At 58.3% G+C, this 19,161-nt stretch overlaps 1 protein-coding gene across 1 annotated transcript; it reads right to left on the minus strand.

Annotated features, from left to right (window-relative positions):
- Positions 1 to 5,031: 5,031 nt before the first annotated feature.
- On the minus strand, positions 5,032 to 19,161 carry SLC4A8 (solute carrier family 4 member 8; the record flags this gene model as incomplete). Its single annotated transcript, XM_080360547.1, has 24 exons — positions 5,032 to 5,119; positions 5,509 to 5,606; positions 5,914 to 6,051; positions 6,138 to 6,311; positions 6,704 to 6,772; positions 7,148 to 7,399; positions 8,006 to 8,167; positions 8,243 to 8,356; positions 9,003 to 9,164; positions 10,020 to 10,122; positions 10,223 to 10,468; positions 11,133 to 11,266; positions 11,379 to 11,553; positions 12,000 to 12,091; positions 12,227 to 12,373; positions 12,761 to 12,848; positions 13,144 to 13,301; positions 13,407 to 13,492; positions 13,676 to 13,864; positions 14,245 to 14,405; positions 14,555 to 14,690; positions 15,004 to 15,138; positions 15,722 to 15,803; positions 19,117 to 19,161. 24 exons carry the CDS (start codon positions 19,159 to 19,161, stop codon positions 5,032 to 5,034), a joined length of 3,234 nt encoding a protein of 1,077 aa, XP_080216673.1.

Raw genomic sequence — 19,161 nt, forward strand, 5'->3', positions numbered from 1 at the left:
TGACTCCTTTGCTCCAAGACCTGGAAAAACAACCCAGGAAAGATCAGCAAAACCAGCAACAACAACCAGCACCCCCACCCCCTCGCCGAAGCGCAACTGAAAAACACGGCAACAAGCGTATTTTTTTGCAACAGCCCCACTTAAAAAATGCTGGTAATGATTCATAATGACCCATCTAACTAAAAGCAGGAGCGGGGCTGACCCGCCGTCAGCCTCCAGCGTCCTGCTCGCCAGCTTAAAAGCGCCGGGAGGAGAAGAACGGAGCCACAAGCAGCTCGGAGCAGCGCGGATCCCGCTGTCGAGGAGGGTTCTCTGTGCAGACAGTAAGTGCCTTTTCCTCCCTTTTTAACCACCACTCTGAAATTAAACCGGAGCGACGGAGGCGCCTGTGACAGGCGACCAAAACTCTGCATTTTCCAGCAAATGAAGGGGAGGAGGGTTGGCGTTTTACTCCCCCTGAGCTGCTGAGGCATCCAGCAAAGAGGAGAAATGCAAACCTCATTAATTAACTCTTCCGAAAGCTGCTTTCTGCGCAGCTAACGGTCGGGAAGGTTCCCCAGCGCTGCGTAATAAAGTTTATTGCGATTAATTATATCGTTACGTTACACAAACCTGTCCTTGCGGCAACGGCAGACGCGCCGACGGGCGATTCTGAGGGTGCGATTTTTCATGTGTCCCCATGCAAACGCTGCCGAGACACCTGGCGGGAGGTTTTCTCGAGCCGGATCCGTCCCCGTCGCGCTGCCGCAGGGCCGGGGGTCGGTGACAGTGACGGTGACAACACTGGATGTTTCCATCTCCGTTCTTCCCCAGCGGAGCCGATGCGGACGGGCCGGTGGCTGCTGCTCGCCACGCTGGTGCTGGCCGCGCTGCTCCCGGCGGGGCAGCCGATGGGCCCCCAGGACCCGGGGGACACGTCCAGGTAGGGGGTGGTGGCAGAGGCGGCCGGGAGGTGACAGCCCTCGGTCCCCGCTGCTGCCGCTCTCCCCGCTCGGGGCTATTGCCGAGGGGCTGCTGGGTTTGTTTGTCCCCAAACACCATCACCACGTGTGTCCCCAGGACGTCTCGGCTGTGCCAGCCCAGAGAGGGGACACGGCCGGACAGATGCTGAGCCCTGGGAAAAACCCCTTTGGGGACCCTGTAGTGGGGGGACACTGTGCAGGGGGGACCCCGGCGTCGGGTCTCGGTCCCGGAGCTGGGGGAGCTCGATCTGAACTCGGGTGACATGAGCACAAAGGGAGCGGGTGGAGGCACAAACCCAGCGCAGCCGAGACGTGGGGAAACACATCATTGCATGTGAACGTCAGGACCGGCGCTCGCAGAACCTTCTGAAACGAGAAGTTAATCTGATGTGTTACCGTCACCGCTCTCCTGCGGGTGCTCCGCACAACACGGTGCTGCCGAGGGCACGGCCGTGACGCCGTGATGGCCGTTAAACCACGTTTTCCTGCCCCCGCGCGCAGGTGGCGGCCGAACGAGCCCCAGAGCGCCCGGAGCTCCAAGCGCCACTCGGAAGGGACCTTCAGCAGCGACTTCACCCGCCGCCTGGACAGGATGAGGGCCAAGGAGTTCGTGCACTGGCTCATCGACATCAATCACTACAGGTGCAGTGGATCGTGAACAGCGCATCGCAAACAGCGCATCGCGAACAGCGCGTCGCGAACAGCGCATCACGAACAGCGCATTGCGAACCGCGCATTGTGAACAGCGCATCGCAAACAGCGCACCACGAACAGCGCACCGCGAACAGCGCATCACGAACAGCGCATTGCGAACAGCGCATTGTGAACAGCGCATCGCAAACAGCGCACCGCGAACAGCGCACCGCGAACAGCGCATCACGAACAGCGCATTGCGAACAGCGCATTGTGAACAGCGCACCGCAAACAGCGCACCGCGAACAGCGCACCGCGAACAGCGCACCGCGACATTTCCTGCATTTTCAGGGTGCTTTTTGATTTTCTCCCGGTGTTTTCTTGTTCTCGGCAGCTCCGCGAAGAGGTTCCTGAAGGACTCGCCCCGCAGCGTCCGCCTCCCGCTGCTCCTCTGAGTCACCCAAGGGCCAAGGTGGGCAATTTGAGCCAAATAAATCACTTTTACATTAAAAGCCACAAAGCGGTGGTTCCCGTGCAACGCGCGGTCCCTGCGCCCGACGCCGCTTCTCATTTTGGCTGCATCACCCGGGTTCTCCTGCGGTTATTTGCTATAAAATAAGAAGGAAAATCAAGCTGTTATGGGAGGGATTTCATAGTTTGGGGTGGGATGAGGCTGGTTTAGTGTCATGCCTTTTTCTGACATTTCACACTTTATTTCATGGCGGGATCACCCATAATTTGCATTTCCAGGGATATTATCATGTTCCATTATCATTGCTGCTGTTTCAAACTCCTACACTGATTTTAGGGGGAATTTCTATTCCGTTCAGCTGTTCGGATTCTGTTCTTTAGGTACAATTGGATGGCAAATGGAGGCAGCAGCTCCCAGCGTTGGACCCTGTGCAGGATGGACTGACCGTCACCCGCGCTCACCCCCCGGGGCTCCCGCTCACCCCAAAACCACCATTCCAAAACTCCCCGAACCCCCGGGTTCCCCGGCTCCGTTTGCTCTGTAGCCGCAGAACCGCAATCCCCGAATTGACAATAAAACCTTTGGTGAACGCAGCAGCCGGTTCCTGGTGTGTCCAACCCCTCCAGCATCCCGGGGGGGCCGGGGGCACTGAGGCTCCATTGCCCTGGTTTTCTCTCGGTTCCTGGAGTTTCAGGTAAAGGGGACGGGATGCGCCCGCCTGACCCACCAACCTGCGCCAGAGCGGGGTTTGAAAGAGGTTTTTAAATATAATATATGAAAGGTAACTAGAAACTCTGTGGGTTTAATTATATTGCAAATGGTCAGAGTCCTAAAGCCCAGGGAGATGAACTCCCCCCAAATCAGCACTGCCCACTCACCCCGTCACCTCCAAACCCTTTTAAACCCCCAGATACGCCTCCCGCCCCCCCCGCCCCCTTCAAAAGACACCGGAGGGTCCCAGCCAGACAAATGAGACTTTTATTGTGTTATTGTCCCATTATGTTCAATGGGCGAGAAGAGACAAAGCAAAGACGGACACTGGGGGTGGAACCCACCGGGAAACAGCAGCAGACGGGACCACGAGACGGAGACAGAGGCCACATGGGGTTCCACAGAACGGACCCAAAACTGAACAGAAAACCCGAAACACACATAGAACAAACCAACCACAGCACACGAGACACCCCACAACCCGAAACACATGTAGAACAAACCACCCACAGCACACGAGACACCCCACAACCCAAAACACATGTAGAACAAACCACCCACAGCACACGAGACACCCCACAACCCGAAACACACGTAGAACAAACCACCCACAGCACATGAGACACCCCACAACCCGAAACACACGTAGAACAAACAAACCACCCAGAGCACACAGACCCCACAGCCCCAAACACACAGAGATTCAATGTCACAAATAACAAACTCTCCTGGTGGATTCTCCCCCTCCCACCACTTTATTTACAACACGGAGCGTTTCCAAACTAGATCATCTCTTACAATAAAATAAATACATCTCGGCATCTCCAAATTGAAAATAATCTCTGTATTTCTACCTGCAGCGCACTGGGGGGGGAAATAAAATAATAATTAACATAAAAACGTGCCAGCACCTTAATTACGACATTTCACATCTTTGTCCCCCTCCCTTAGGGATCTCCATGCGTTGGGTTTTGGGAAACGTCTGAAGGGCCCACGGGAGCCTCGGGAGCTGCTTTAAGGCACCAAAAATGAGGAAAACCAGCCAGAAGTGGCCCCGCGGGGACGGGAAGGGGTTTGTGCCAACCGGGGCAGCGCGGGTCACCAAAGACACCGCGGTTAGTCCCAACGCGGCCCCAGGAACCCCCCCTCGTGTACTTCACCTCTGAAACACCCCAAATTCGGGTGGATGGTGCACGTGGGGCTTTCACGGCCACCCTGGGGGCTACGGCTGCTTTTTGAGGTGGCCCAGAGCCACGTTATTAAGCGAGACCGCAGCTATCCCTTAATTAAACCAACAAATGATAATGAAAGAATTCTAGCTCGGGAAACAGTGAACACGAAGCTTCAAAGGGAGCAAAATGCTTTTCATTTTCCACCAACCGCTCGCATGTTCTGACACCAACACGGGACACAAGAGTGAATCAAAGGCAGGACCCCAAACAGACCGAAATCCGGGTGGTGATGAGGAAAGCAGAGAATGCACCAAATGTAACAGAATTACTTTGTACATTCAGACTTTATATTTCGAAAAGAAAGAAAGGAGAAGAGGAATTCGATGTTTAAAAGCAGCGCTGAATGGGAAAGCGGCTGCGGCGCCTCCGCGGAGCTTTGGAACGGCCGCGGTGCGCGGGGCCGGAGCTGCGGACGCCCAAACACAGCCAGAGGGACCACAAACACCCGGACACACCCAAACACACCCAAACACATCCAAACACAGCCGGACACAGCCGCAAACAGCCGCACACAGCCGGACACAGCCGCACACAGCCGCACACAGCCGCACACAGCCACACACAGCCGCACACAGCCGCACACAGCCGGACACAGCCGGACACAGCCGCACACAGCCGGACACAGCCGCACACAGCCGGACACAGCCGCACACAGCCGCACACAGCCGGACACAGCCGCACACAGCCGGACACAGCCGCACACAGCCGCACACAGCCGGACACAGCCACGTGGCGTCAGTGCGAATCCTCCAAACAGAAAGAAAGGAACAAAAGACAGAAGAAAGGGGCTTCTCCCCGTGTCTGCGTTTGGCACATCCCTGAGTCACCTTCTCACTCCTTCAAAGCCAAAACTTCCTAAATATGGAAAGCGGGGGGAAGGAAAGAAGAGAAGAGGGAGATCAGAGAGGAGCCGCTCTGCAAACGCGGCTTTCCCAGGACCAGCCGTTTTTTGGCAAACCACGGGAAAACCGTCGCTCGCAGGGCCCGGGGCACGCGTGGCCTTTACCTCGTCCTCCCCGCTTCAGACCGTGCCCGTGTCCATGCTCAGGGCCTTCCACACGGTGGTTTTCGACATCTCATCCGAGATATTGATCTCGGAAGGGTCAGCCCTGCAGTAACAGATTTTACGCAGGTTATGGGCACTGACGCCGCCGAGTGCGTCGGCAGGAACGGGGGGAGCTCAGCACAGGCGCAGGAGGTCCTGCAGGATGAGGAGGTTTGGGAAGCGAGTCTGAGAGCCAAAGAGCTGCAGCAAAGGCTGGAGTTGCAGCTCCTGCCTCCCTTTTAAATATAAGCATCTCCAGCACCCGTAAAGTCATTAACAGTGCAAATTTTGGGGGTCAAACACAAGTTGTGTGGCTGCTCTGCAATTCCTGCCCATCAGGTGAATTTCCCACCACGATAGCCGCTGGTTTCTAAGGGACACTCAATAAAAGTGCAAGTGGAGAAAATTGCGCCGAACGCCTTCAAAATAACTTGGCGCGTGGTGGATCTTTACCTGTCGCTGCTTGGCTGGGGGGGACCCGCGACGTTGTTCTTGCGCAGCTTCAGCTGAACGGAGCTGGCGGCAGCGGCTTCCATCATCTTCTGGGACTCCTGGCGGGACAAGGACGAGTCGAGGTGCGTGTCTGGTCAGGCGAGGGCTGAACCCAGCGCCGGCACCGCGCTCCCCGGCCCGCCCGCCCCGCGGGACCCTTCACCCCGAACATCCGGGGCTAAAAGCACCGTGAGCAGCAAATTTTCCATAATAATAAAACAATAAATCATAATTTTAAAAATTATTAATTTATAATAATCTCTCTATTCAAGTGTTAAGCTCGCTGCTAATTTAGGAAAAAGAAAAGGTTACAATGTGGGATCCAGGCTGCTGGTAGGAACCCCGAGCTCCCCGCCGGCGCGTTACCTCCTCCTCTTTGGCTTCCTTTTTGGCATCGTCCAGCTTCTTCTTCTTGCTCTCCGGCATCAGGTCATCCAGAAAGCTGAGCTCCCGCTTGGAGAAGCAGACGTCCATCATCTTCCGCACAAAAACGAGCGCCAGGACCTGCAGGAAGCGGCGGGAAGATGGGCCGAGGTCGGGGACAACGCCGCGTCCCCCAGCGCTGCGGGTCCCCGTTCTCGGGCTCTGACCATCATGGGGAAGACGATGGCGGCGCGGGACACCTTGATGACCCAGAGCAGGACCAGGCAGAGCAGCTGGATCAGCGTGAACAGATGCACCTTGCGCAGGGGCACGTGCCGCAGGTAGATGAAGTCCGGCTGGTGCTTGGCCGGCATCCCAAACAGCTTCAGGCGGTCGAAGAACTGCCGAACAAACGGGAGAAGCTGCCTCGGGAGCTGTGGCCCTGGCGGGACGCGGGGGGAGCTTTGGGATCGCTCCCCCGGGGAGCAGCACCCGCTTTCCCCTCAGCTATAACTTGCGCTTATTCCACGTTATTCTGTCATTAGCGTTCCTTGGCCCACCGAACACCCACCACGGACGTGCAGCAGAAATCACCGTCTCTTCGCACTAAACTCCCCCATTTCCACATTATCAAACACCAGCCTGCTCTGAGCACAGAGCCCACACCCTCCTGAGCCTGCACCGCACCGTCCCCTACACTAAATATCTTCATTCTTCGCTTTTATAGAGGTTTTTCCCTATGCCACCGCTTTGCCCTGCTCCACAGGGAGCAGACGCAGTACAATCCCCATACCTGAATCCCTTTGAGCGACGACACCCCCATGTAGAGAAAGACGCCGTAAAGCACAGGCATCGGTATATACTGCAAAAAAATGCAATTATATATCTTTTTAATCGTGTTTTATCACTCTCTTCTACAGGCACGGCCTAAAGCTTTCCATGGTCACAGGGTTCGGGTGGGCTGGATTTTAACCATAAGGGATTCCGAGTTAACGTTCTGCTTTAGGCTGCACTTCCGAGTTATATTTCCTCACAATAATCCTGTTTTCCAGAAGGGTCAGAGGAAAACAGGCGCTTTCCCCCATGCATGTTCCGCAATGGCAGGAAAAACATCTCAATATATTCTTGTGGCCACACACGAACGCAACATCTCATCTCGGGCCTGGAGAAAAGGGACTATTTTTGTGTAACCTCCAAAAATCTCGTGGGTTTGGGGTGTTTTACATTTTCCCCTTACCTTTAAAATCGAAGTGAGGAAGACGGAGCAGCCCATGAGCACAAAGATCATCAAGCCGGTGACTCTCTGCTCTCGGATCCCCAAAAATTTGGGCTGTTCCCCCGGCGCCGAGCTGTCCGACTCCACTTTGAGGCTGTTGACGTGGGTGATGGAGAGGACGGTGGCGGCCACGAACCAGGGCAGCCCCATGACGGAGCACACGCCCAGCATCACCGCCACCATGAACAGGTCCAGGTGGTACCCGCAGCCCTTCTGGGGGGAGAAGAACAAGAAACGGGAGCATCCCACGGCACAAGAGCCAGGACGACGTCTCAAGGGGGACCCAACCTCTGCTTCAGCTCAAGGCAACTCCTTGGAAATTTAAAACAATATGACTAAGGAAGACCAAGGAAGACCAAAGAAGACCAAGGAAGACCAAGCAAGACCAAAGAAGAGTAAGGAAGACCAAAGAAGACCAAGGAAGCCCAAGGAAGCCCAAGGAAGTGGCCGGTCTTTGTGCCAGCACTTAATGTGAAAATCTGGCTGGAATTTGGTGGATTTGGGGAGTTTGTGAGATATCTACTAAAAAGAAAAACTGACTGGTTTTTTAATTCATAAAGAAATTTCTACCACGGGACTCCGAGTTGCCCCTGGCAGCGCATCAAAGCGATTCGTTCCTCCAGCCGCTGCTGACATTTTAAAATAAAAATGCGTTTCTTTAGCATCTTTTAAGATGAATTTGCTCCTCCAAAAGATGGCTCATCCAAACTGCCCTGCCCTCGGCTGTGTCCCAAGCCAACGCTTCACCCAGCGCGTGGAGCAGGAGCTTCCCGCTCCCCGCAGGCCGGGCGGGCTGGGGTCGCCCCCGCAGCCCCTCACCTTCAGCTTGTGCTCCTTCCTGTTGATGATGACGGCCGTGATCTGCTGGTCCATGAAGACCAAGATGGTGCAGAGCAGCGCGGGGACGAACGCGGCCAACACCGTCCACCACGGGTTGGGTCCCAAGGGGTTGATGATCCACCCGCGGTCGTCTCTAGTTGGCTGCAACAAAGCACAGACATCAGGATCATCTGCCAGACGATTGTCCCTTCCACCCCTGGGTCACGTCCCTTCTACCTTGAACACGGAGGGGACGTGGAGCTTTGGTGACGGGATCCCCATCGAGAAGTCGACGAGCACCATGGTGACGATGGTCAGGAAAACAGCAAAGTCGCTTATTGTGGACCGGATCTGGGACAAAAAAATTGAGCTGAAAGGGGCATTGCAAACGGGGCCAGAACAAGATGGAAAAGCTGGGGACATCAACAACATTAAGGTTGGTTAATAACAATCCCAGCACCCTGAGGTCATGCAGCGAATCCCTTGGTTAGGTACCGCTGCTGGGTTCGTCCCTGGGAGATCTGGTGCCAGGCAATAAAAAAAAGCTTAATTAGGTGGAAAAGGGTTGTTTTAATTCAAACCTTTAAAAAACAAAGGTTAAAAAGTAAGGCAGCAGACGTCTGCCCCTCCAGCCACGCTCACGGCTGATGGGGGAACACGGCCCTGAGGCATCACTTGTGGCAGCTCCTCGTTTGGATCAACTGTCCCTTGAGCACATAACGCACAGGAGGGGAAGAAAAACCCACCAGCTGGAAGCGCTGATTTCCCACTGTCTGAGCAAACCCAAGCGCCCGGGGCAGGTCCCGAGCAGGTGGGAAATCGGTGGTTTTACGCTCATGAAAACGAGTGAGGGGCGTCCAAACTGATGGAGAACTTGGCCTTCAAGGTCAACGCTTCCCACCCTGGCCAAGTGCTGGCAAATACTGCTGAGCGCTCCAGAAAAGCCAGTTTTGGGAAACGAGTGAGGCAGCTGCTGCCGCCACCGTCTTCTACCTACCCTGGTCGGGAAGTAACGGCTGGTTTTAAACTTCTTCAATAAGCCCGACAGGATGAAGGTGGAGAAGAAGAGGATGCAGCACCAGAAGAGGACATTGGGTGCGTAGGGGCCATTGTGTCCACAGGCGGTTCCGTAAAACTCTCCACGCAAATACCGACAGTCCTGGAGAAACAGGGTGCGAGGACGCGGGGCAGCGCGTGCGGGAAGGAAACCGGGGTCACCGGGGGCGCTGAGGATCTCGGGCCAAGATTCGGGACCTCACGGCTGCTGCTGGGGATGGAGATTTAAGGAGCAGCAGCAGGGGAACAAGTGACACGTGAGAACCCGCAGAGGATGGAGATGTGACGGGACATGACGCCACGGACCACGGCGCATCCTCCGCTGGGCTGGCTGAGACAGCACCCCGGGGACAGGAAACGCTGGGAATTTGGGGGAAAAAGGGAATGGGGAAGGAGGGCGACGGCAACCGTGGTAGGAAAGAAGAGACAAATTGTCCCTTCCCAGCAGAGTGGGCTCAGGGGACACGGCCAAGAGGGGACAAAGGTGTCCCCAAGGGCTTCTCACCCCGTGCCTGGGCGCTGCTTCCAGCAACAGCCGCCCGAGAGCTGCTCAGACGTGCACATCTATGCACGGACCTACGGACAGCGCTTAAAAAAGCAAGGCCTGGAGTTATCAGGAACCAATTAAGGCAGCCAATTACTACCTCTGAGCATGAGCTTAAGTCCTCCAATAATCAAACCACCCACTCAACCTTGCTCCTGGTCAGAAACATCATCCTGCGGAAGAGCTGGGGACAATTGTCCCCCACCACGTGGGGACAAGGTGGACGGACAAGGTGGACGGACAAGGTGGACTCTCCTTCCCAGGACCGCGCAGGTGAAAGCCACGCATTAATTTTAAGCCGTGACTTTTCGGAGCAGCAGCAGCACGGCTTGAGCCCCATCGTCACCTGAGGGGCTCCGGCTTTCGCACCACACGAATGTCCCCAAACCCGCTGGGGTGGCCTGGGGCACTTACAGCCACCGTGAGCTTGTCCCAGGGGACCCTGGACGCGTTGATGCGGATGCTCTCCCAGTAACGCAGCGTTGTGTTGGTGATGGTTGGCGGCGAGCACCTGCAGCTGGGAGAGAAGCCAAGACGGGGATGAGGGAAAAAGCAACGGAGACGCATCCCGGGGCGATTTTAGGAGGAAAAAATAAAACAAACTAAAAATAACCCACTAGTAGAGGGTGAGGAGGTTGAGCTTGCTGTGCTTGTGCACCGGGAAGGTCTCGCCCAGGTGGACCAGCTTCTCCAGGGCCTCGTATATGAAGATCATGCAGATGAGGGCGGCGAAGGCCTCCTCGGTGAAGCGGGTGATGTAGCACACCAGGCAGCTGGCGTCCGTCACCACCAGCACCACGCAGAAGAAGGCGGTCCAGAGCCCAATGCACGCGCGCAGCGACAGGTAGGACAGCGCGTACTCCCTGCGAGCAGGAGGAACCCGCGCTGGGACCGACCTCCCCGGGAAACCCGCACAGACCCGCGAGGCCGCGCGGGGGGATGCGGTTCCCAGCCTCCGGAGCCGGGTGCGGAGCTGTGTGCTGTTTAATTATCGTTATTTAGCAATTATCTTGGGTTAAGGCCTGGGAAGAGAATGAAGCTCAGGTCCCCGCTGGGGAAGGGGGTGTTTTCCGCATCGCCCCAAAGCCTCAGCACTGAAACCGGGGCGTCTGCACCCAGTCACCAACTACCAGCAAGTCGGGGCTTAATAAGATTAATCACAATAAGGGTGGTTGATCTCGCATCAAAGTCAAAACAACCAAAGGATTGTCATGGAAAATACCTATTTCACATTAAAAGCTCCTGCAAAGGCCCCGTAGCCCCGGGCAAAGGCCCCACGGCCCCAGGCAAAGGTCCCGTGGCCCCAGACACAGGTCCCACGGCCCCAGACACAGGTCCCGCAGCCCCCAGCACAGGTCCCGCGGCCCCCAGCACAGGTCCCGCAGCCCCCAGCACAGGTCCCGCAGCCCCCAGCACAGGTCCCGTGGCCCCCAGCACAGGTTCCGCAGCCCCCAGCACAGGTCCCGCAGCCCCCAGCACAGGTCCCGTGGCCCCCAGCACAGGTCCCGTGGCCCCGGGCAGCCTCACTTGCAGAACTTGTAGAGGATCTTCTCGAAGACGAGGACGGGGCCGGTGCTGCCGAGGATGGTGAGGGGTTGGCCGGCGAAGAGCGAATAGACGACGCCGGTCATGGACGCGCCCAGCAGCGACTCCATGGCGCTCTGACGGGGAGACAGCGAACGCGCCGCTGGGGTTTAACCAGCCCCAAGCAGAGCGCCCCGACAGGGACCCGCGTGCGCCGCTCCTCCCGCCGCGGGCTCTGGGGCCGCTCACCATGTGGCCGTTGGTGGCCTCCCCCAGCAGCCCCCCGAAGGTGATGACGGGCGACATGCAGGCGCAGTAGAGGAAGAGGAAGGACGCCAGGCACTGCAGGCTCAGCCCGTCCCGAAAGTCGCTCCAGAACCACGGGGCTTTGCGCTTCACGTCCAGGATCAACCCTCCAAAGAGCCTGGGGAGGGGAGGAACGCGTTAACTGGGCTCCTGGAAGACCTGGCGGAGTTTTCTCTGCTGCAGAAGAGCGACCACGAGCACAGAGGAACTTCCATTGCTCAAAAGCAGCAGGTTCCTTTTCCCATTTCACACCCAGGAGAAACACAACAACACAACGAAACCCAACAACACAAAGAGAAGCCGAAGCTGAGAGCCCATCCCCTCTTACTGCAGCAGTTCCTCCCCTGGGGAAGCGGCAGCGCTGCCTGGGGTATCTATACATCTGCTCCCCCAAACCACAGACACCATGTGCAATGATGCTGCGGCGGAGCCCGGCTGCCCCAGCTCCCACCGGGGACCAGAGCAGTGAGGTGCAGCCTCTTCACTGGAAAACGACCCCCAAAAACCGGCTAGAAGGGAAGGCGCTGCTCGGGTTTTAGAGGCAAACAGAAGAAAAGAAAGAACCTTCCCGTCCGCTCCAGCTCGGGGCCGCTGTGCTTCTCCGGCTTGCTGTGAGAGTCGCTGTCACCGAGCACTCCCCGCATCTTCCTTTTCTCCTGATAAAACGCAAATAAGCCGAAGAGATGTGTTTGCAGCCGCTGGCTTGTTTGGCTTCTGGTCTGTGTCAAACTGGGACGCTGTGGGTCGGGGTCCCCGCGGAGCCGCCGGCCCCGCTGCCGACCCGCACCCACCTGCGACGGGAGGTTTTTGGGGGGCTCGATGCGGATGGACGGGTCCCACTCTCCCGGGGGCAGAACCGTCACCTGGTCCAGGAACTCATCAATCCCGGCCACCAGGTCCGCACGGTCCTTGGCTTTGTAGGCAACGTCGTGGAAAACCTGCCCGGGGACACAGCCTGTGAGAGGACAAGGCAGCGCAGGCGTCCCCGCCCGGGCAAGGGGCTCTTGGCCAAACGCAAGGGAATTTTCCCCAAGTTTCCTGTCAGAAATGGCAGGAAATATTCCCCCAAATGGAAAAATCTGGGTGTATTTCGTCATTATCTCCAGGAGGCGCCGTCCCCGTGGCACCTGGAGAAGGACAAGGTGCCAGGATGCACCCGGGGTGGGATCTCAGCCCCCGCTGACACAAATCCGCGCGTTCGCTTTGGGATGAACGTGGGGATGGGTTATTCGGGCAGCGGGGACAGTGAATCCTCTTCTCACAGAGACAGGGAGAGGAGAAGAAAGCCCAAAAATGACCCGGAGAGACCTTTTGTCTCCTCCTACCTCGTCTGTCATGATCGTGGCCATGGACCTGCCGATCTCGTGGTACCGATGGGCTTTTCCTCCCGGGCCGAGCAAAACAAACAGGAACCTGGGCAAGGAAAATTACATGAGAGAGAAGAACGTGCTCTTGCCCAATGGGCACCAAACAAAGTCCCCAGGACGGCTCGAGAGGGGACACGTCGGCTCACCAAGCCCATCCCACAATTAATTCTTGGGCCAACTTCCCTTAAAATTGACCAATGGGTTTAAAAGCTACAGCAAGGGAGGGAATAACAGAAACGCGGGTGGGAGAACCGTGCGTGTTCCCTTGGGGTGCCAAACCGGCGCCGATTTCATGCTGTCTGGTTATTTTTAGAGCCGAGCTCGGCGCTTGTCGTTCAGACCTCGTGGGGACGGGGACCTCGGTCATGGCCGGGAGCAGCACGGCGGGCGTCAGGCGCACGAAGGCCACCACGGGCTGCCGGAGGAAAGCCAGCTCTCCCACCAGCACGTTGGACGCTTCAGCCCCAATGGGGATCTTCTTCATGAAGTGCAGCTCCGCCTGGGCACCACAAGCCACTTTCAGGCCATTCCCCCAGAAGCGAAGCCCGCGGCGCCTTGCGGCAAAGCCGGGCCTAAGGGCGTCAGAAAGCCGCGGGCCTCTCACCTTGCTCAAATCCATCGTGATGGGCTCGGGGTTCAGCCCGTTTTTAGCTTCTGTGCTGGGAGAAGGATGAGGGGTGAGCGTTTGGGCTGGCAGGAAAAGAAAGAGATTAAGAAAGAGGGGAAGGGAGCAATCGGGACGCTTCTGCTTTGCCAGGACAAGTCTAATGGAGCCAAAGCCTGGCTCACACCTCCTGATGCCAAAGCCCTGCTCAAACCTTCGCCTACAGCCAAAGCCTGGCCCAAACCTTCCCCTGGCACCAGGCCCCTCACCTGGCTTGTCGAGGACGTGCAGGTCCGGCTGCCTCTTGCTCACGTCGGCGAAGGAGCGGACGATGGGGAGGAGGTTGTTCCTCTTCTTCTCGTTCTGGTGGTGATGCTTCTTCAGAAGGACCTCACGGACCTTCGCCCGCGTGCGCTGGTCGAAGTCTGCGGACGGTTCTTGCTGGATCAGGATCATGTCTGGGGGTGGCAGAGGGAAATTAATCCATCAGAGCAGAAATTCCCCCAAATTCCAAGCCCTGAAGCCCCCAGGGAAGCCTGTGCCACGCACGACACCCTAACGTGGGCTCCGATTTGCTTAGCGAGACATTTTATTACCGATCAGCCTTCGCAGCAAAAGTGAGGTTTTCTTTTGCTAAAAACATCATCAAAGTGCTTATTCATCACTCCGCTAAGATCATTATTTCCCTTTTTAAATAATGCCATTTTCTTGCCTGATCTGGCCTCTCTATCCACAGCATCCCCGCTACCCTCAGCATCCCTGGTACCTGCAGCGTCCCCGGTACCTGCAGCATCCCCGGTACCTGCAGCATCCCTGGTACCCGCAGCATCTCCAGTACCTGCGATCTCCTCGATGCTGTTGGCACAGACGTCCAGCAGCACCGTCCCGTTGAGGATGCAGCTCCGCAGCTCGAAGAGGCTGTGCAGGGACAGCGTGGCCACGTAGGGCTTGCTCCAGCGCTCGCCACCGTCCTCCACGTCCTCCTCGAACTTCAGCCACCTGCAATCACCATCAGCTCCATCACAAAACCCCCGTCCAGCTCCGCAAACCTCTTCAACACAGCCACGGGGTGGCAGGAGGAGGCTCCTCGCGTCGGCACCCGCGAAAGCTTCGCGCGGAGCCCGCGGGCGCTGCAGGGGTTTATTTACCGCGCCGTCTCCTTCCACTCGGCATCCTCATCCCCTTTCAGGCAGATCTCGTCCAGCTGGGTGAACAGGTCGTGGGGAACGTGCTCCTCGTCCTCCTCGGTCCCCAGGATGAACTGGACCCGCTGGGACGGGGTGTCTGGGACAGAAGACAAAGCCCCGACCTGTTGCTGAGCTTCAATACAGCCCATCACGCTCACACGCAGAGTCACCAGCGGATCGGCGCCGTTCAGCCGCAGACCGGCGCCGGTTCCCCCCACCGGGGTCTGTCTGCGCCCGCACAGAGCCACGGAAAAGGAGAATCATCTGTTCGCCCCCCACATAAGGATGGGCAGCTTTCCCTCCCATATCTGCATTTCTAAAGCCAAGATCCCTCTGAGGAAGATGAACCTAAACCCACTATACATTAAAAAGAACTATGCCTTAAAGCAAAAGGAGAAAAGCGGCCTTACACTGGCGGTCCTGCCCTGCCGGGCCCAGCTCCTTCTCCCGCTCCCGCCTCCGATGCTTCTGGCCGTGGGGCCGGTGGTGCCGGTGGCTCTGCCGCACCAGCGGCATCCGCACGCCCACATACAGGGTCCGGTGACCTGCGCACAAGCCGCGGTTGCAGCGGAGACGTCGCGCGGGGGGTCACGCAGACGGCGCCGCTACCCCCCATTCCTCTTTGTTCTATTTTCTCTGTGTCCCCGAATGTCACAGATGTGTTTCCCAAGCCTGTTCTACTCAAACTGTGCCACCGCAGAGCAACAACAGCTCCGGCTCATCCGAAAGCATCAAACCTCTTCCCAAAGGGCCGTTTGGCTGGACGAAGCTCAGAGTGGCTCGTTAAGCAGTGGCAGAAGGTATTAATAATTACTTTGAAAAGCTTTGGATGGCACAAGGTGATGAGAGATCAAATCAGGCCCGTGATAACAAACTCCGGAATACAAAGAAATATAGAAACACAGCCTGGTGTTTGCAGCCAAAAATTATCCTCCTGACCCCTCCAAGCAAAACCAAGCTGGGAATCATCCAGCCCCGTGCTGACGCTCACGCCGCGGCCTCTGCGGCCATTTGTCCCCAGTTTAAAGGAAAAGAACTGCTTATTCTTTAGAAGGCGCCCACGTTCTGCTGCCGTCCAGCGAGCGGCACCGCAGGGACCCTGCGGAAGGGGAGAACGGCGACACTGACCCTCCAGCTCCTCCTTCTCATAGTGGATATTGACCACGTTGCTGGTTCTGCCCTGGTCGATCACGGCCTCTTCGTCCGGCCTCTGCTCGGCAACGACAAAACGGGAAACTGGGGCTGGGTACCCTGAGCATCAGCCCCAAGCATTGTCCCCAAACATCGTCCCCAAGCATCGTCCCCAAACACCATCCCCGAGCATTGTCCCTAAATATAATCCCCAAGCATCGTCCCCAAACATCATCCCTGAGCATTGTCCCCAAACACCATCCCCGAGCATTGTCCCCAAACATCATCCCTGAGCATTGTCCCCAAACACCATCCCCGAGCATTGTCCCCAAACATCATCCCTGAGCATTGTCCCCAAACATCATCCCCGAGCATCATCCCCAAACATCGTCCCCGAGGGAAGGAAAAGGAAAGGGAAAAGGAAAGGGAAAAGGAAAAAATAAAACAAAATAAAAGTCAAATAAAATAAACCAAAACAAAAGTCAAATAAAACAAAACAAAACAAAACAAAATGAGGACAGAAAAGAAAAAACAAAGGCCCCTTTTCTCTCAGCATCTCCAGCCTGGGCCGCGATCCCTGCAGGACCCTCTGGGCGGCACTTGGGCCACCGGCCGCGGCCACCGCAGAGCCCGCAGGGGCTGAACCGCATCTCCTGCCCGGCCCCTTGGCCCGAAATCTGCTTCTTCTGCCCCAAATCCCCACTCGGAGCCACTCGCGGCGGCGTCCCCGCGCAGCAGCGACGCAACTCAACGGGCAGTAGGAACAAATGAGTTGTTTGGTCCCCGGACACCTTGTGGGGGTGTCGGATCGGGAACAGACGGAGCGACTTGGCAGCTGCAGCTCCCGAACCCCCCACGGGCCACACGGGGAAAGTCTCCGTTTTGCCCCCATTTTCTGGCCGGCGATGCTGAACCTGCGCCCCCCGGCAAAAAGCGTCTCCCCCCGCCCATCCCTCTGCCCTGCGGGAAATTCCCCGGGGGTTTTGGGGGAGTTTCCCCCTTTCCGGGGCCCCGCGGCCGCGCTACCTGTAGCTCCTCCAGGAGGGTCACTCTGTGACTCCACCGCCGCATCCTCACGTCGGTCACCAGTTTTTTGGGGACAACTGAACCCCTGGCTCGGTCGGGGGGACACACACCCCCCCGGGCACCGGCAGCCCCGGCGAGCGCAGCAGCGCCCGCTGCCACCGGCTCCGGCTGCGCAAAACCCAACCGACTCGGAACCCCGGGCACGGCGCGGCCGTTACTTAACGCACGCAGCCCAACGGTCCCCGCGCTCCCAGCACTCGGTGCATGGGGGAGAAACGGCTCCGTTTTGAGGAAAAACCACCCAGAATAGAGAAACGGGGGGTCAGCGCCACATCCTGCCTGGGCCAGGGGCACAGGAGCCGTTTGGGTGTGCTGAAAAGCACCGGTGGTGAAACACAACCGAGGTGCAAGGCGCTGGGAAAATACACATTTTGGGGCAGCGCTGGCTGTCACCAACGTTTCCCGCACGAGATCACGGCGTTTCGGGTAAGCCTGGCTTTGCCACGGCCCTTTGGTGCTTCAAAACCCCCTTGCACGGCATGGGGGTCCAGATAGGCGACGTTTTTCCCTCCCCTCGCTCCCCCTGCTGTCTCCAGCTCCACGGTTTGTTATTTTCCGAGCTGAGCTAATCCATCATTTCCACCCCACAAACTCGTTTGCTCTAATGATCTTTGTCCGCGGCGCCGCTGGGTGCGAAGCCGAACGGCCCGGTTTGCCCTGAGAGGCGACACAGGGCGCACACCAACGCGGCCAGGGAAGGCGGCGCCGGGGCCGCGTGGGTGAGAACCCCGGCCCCGTCCAAACCCGGTCCCGCTGCTTTTTGGTTATTTAGTATTAAAGCTCCAGGCGCGAAAACCAGGAGAATCGGGACAAGCGGGCGGCTCCAGGAAGGTGCTCCGAGCATCCCATCGCCACCGCGGATCCGCAAAACCGCGGCAACCCCCGCGCGGAGACGTCACCAAGGGAAGTGTCCCCGCTCCAGCCACTCAAATGGACTCGGAGTGGACACTTCACGGAGGAAATTGCTGGAGGAGTTAAGGATTTAATAGAAAAGCAAATGATCCCGTCCCCGGGTGGGCAGCACGTCCATCTCCAGAAAACTTGTCCAGGTTATTACTTTGCTGCCACGTCTCTCTTTGTGTCCCAGCAGGAGACAGAGGAGCTCCCGAGCGCCGTGCCTCGGTTTACCTGCCCCAGCGCAACAGCAAACTCTTCCCTGGGAAGCTTTGGTGCGACTGAGGAGGAGGAAAAGCACAAAGTGGAGATTTAGGCCCGGCTTTGAGTCCTCCCGGTGCCGGCGGAGGCCGAAAGCACCGCGGGGGGAGGGAAATGCCGTGTCCAGGCGTCCTGAGCTGTCACACACAAGCAGGACCAGGCACAGGGTCCATGGGGACAAACTGGGGACCCCCCTCCTCACCCCTCTCCATGTCCACCCCACCCCGACAAAGCCACCGTCCCCACGGGGACCCTGAGCTGTGACGGGACCGGCCCCGGGTGTTGGCAACGGGAGGGGACACGTCTCCGGAGCCCCAAAACGGGGCTGCGGGGGGGGGACACAGGTGACGGCCCAGCAGCGCCAGGACGCGGCTGTCACCCCAACCGGGGCAGCCGTAAATCCCCGTCGCCCCCCGAGCTGCAGTATCGGGGCAGGTTAATCAATTCCCCCCGTTTGTCACCCAGAGCGGGTTTCCAGGCGGGTCCCGGGGGGGCGGATGGGACAAGGAGATGCTGGAACAGGGGGGCCCCGGTCAGCCGCATCCCAACGCCAGGCGCACCCACACACGCCTGCGGGGACAACAGCTGAGACCCGGGTGCCGGGGAGGCTGCGGGGACAGTGGCCTTTGTGCCCCCACCCGCAGCATCACCGGGGGGTCACAGCGGACGGGAAAAGGGGGCGCAGCGAGGACCCTCCCAGTCACCGCACAGGTGAATTCCTGCCCTCCCGCACCCCAGAACCCCCTCTTTGCACCCCCACCCTCTGCTGTGCCGATGCCTTGTGCCCCCCCAGGGGCCTTGCAGCCCCTTGCACCCCATTTTACCCCCCCCCCACCTTGCAGATGCCCTTCACCTGCCTTTGCCCGCCCGCACGGCCCCCCCGCGCACCCCTTTGCACAAACCCAGGCTCCCCGTGCACCCCCACCCCTTTGCTCCCCTGTTCGCCCCGCACCCCACCCCTTTGCTCCCTGTCCCCCCGCACCGCACCCCTTTTCTCCCCTGTCCCCCCGCACCGCACCCCTTTGCTCCCCTGTCCCCCCGCACCGCACCCCTTTGCTCCCCTGCTCCCACCCTTCGCTCCGTGTCCCCGCGGAAATGCCGCAGTGAGCGGCCCCCGAGCACCCGCGGGGTCCCGGGCCGCGCGTCCCCACCTGGTAGCTGAGGATCCCGTCGGGCTCGTTGCTGCCGGCGGGCAT

This window comes from Nesoenas mayeri, assembly GCF_963082525.1.
Source record: "Nesoenas mayeri genome assembly, chromosome: 28".
In the NCBI taxonomy this organism is placed as follows: domain Eukaryota; kingdom Metazoa; phylum Chordata; class Aves; order Columbiformes; family Columbidae; genus Nesoenas; species Nesoenas mayeri.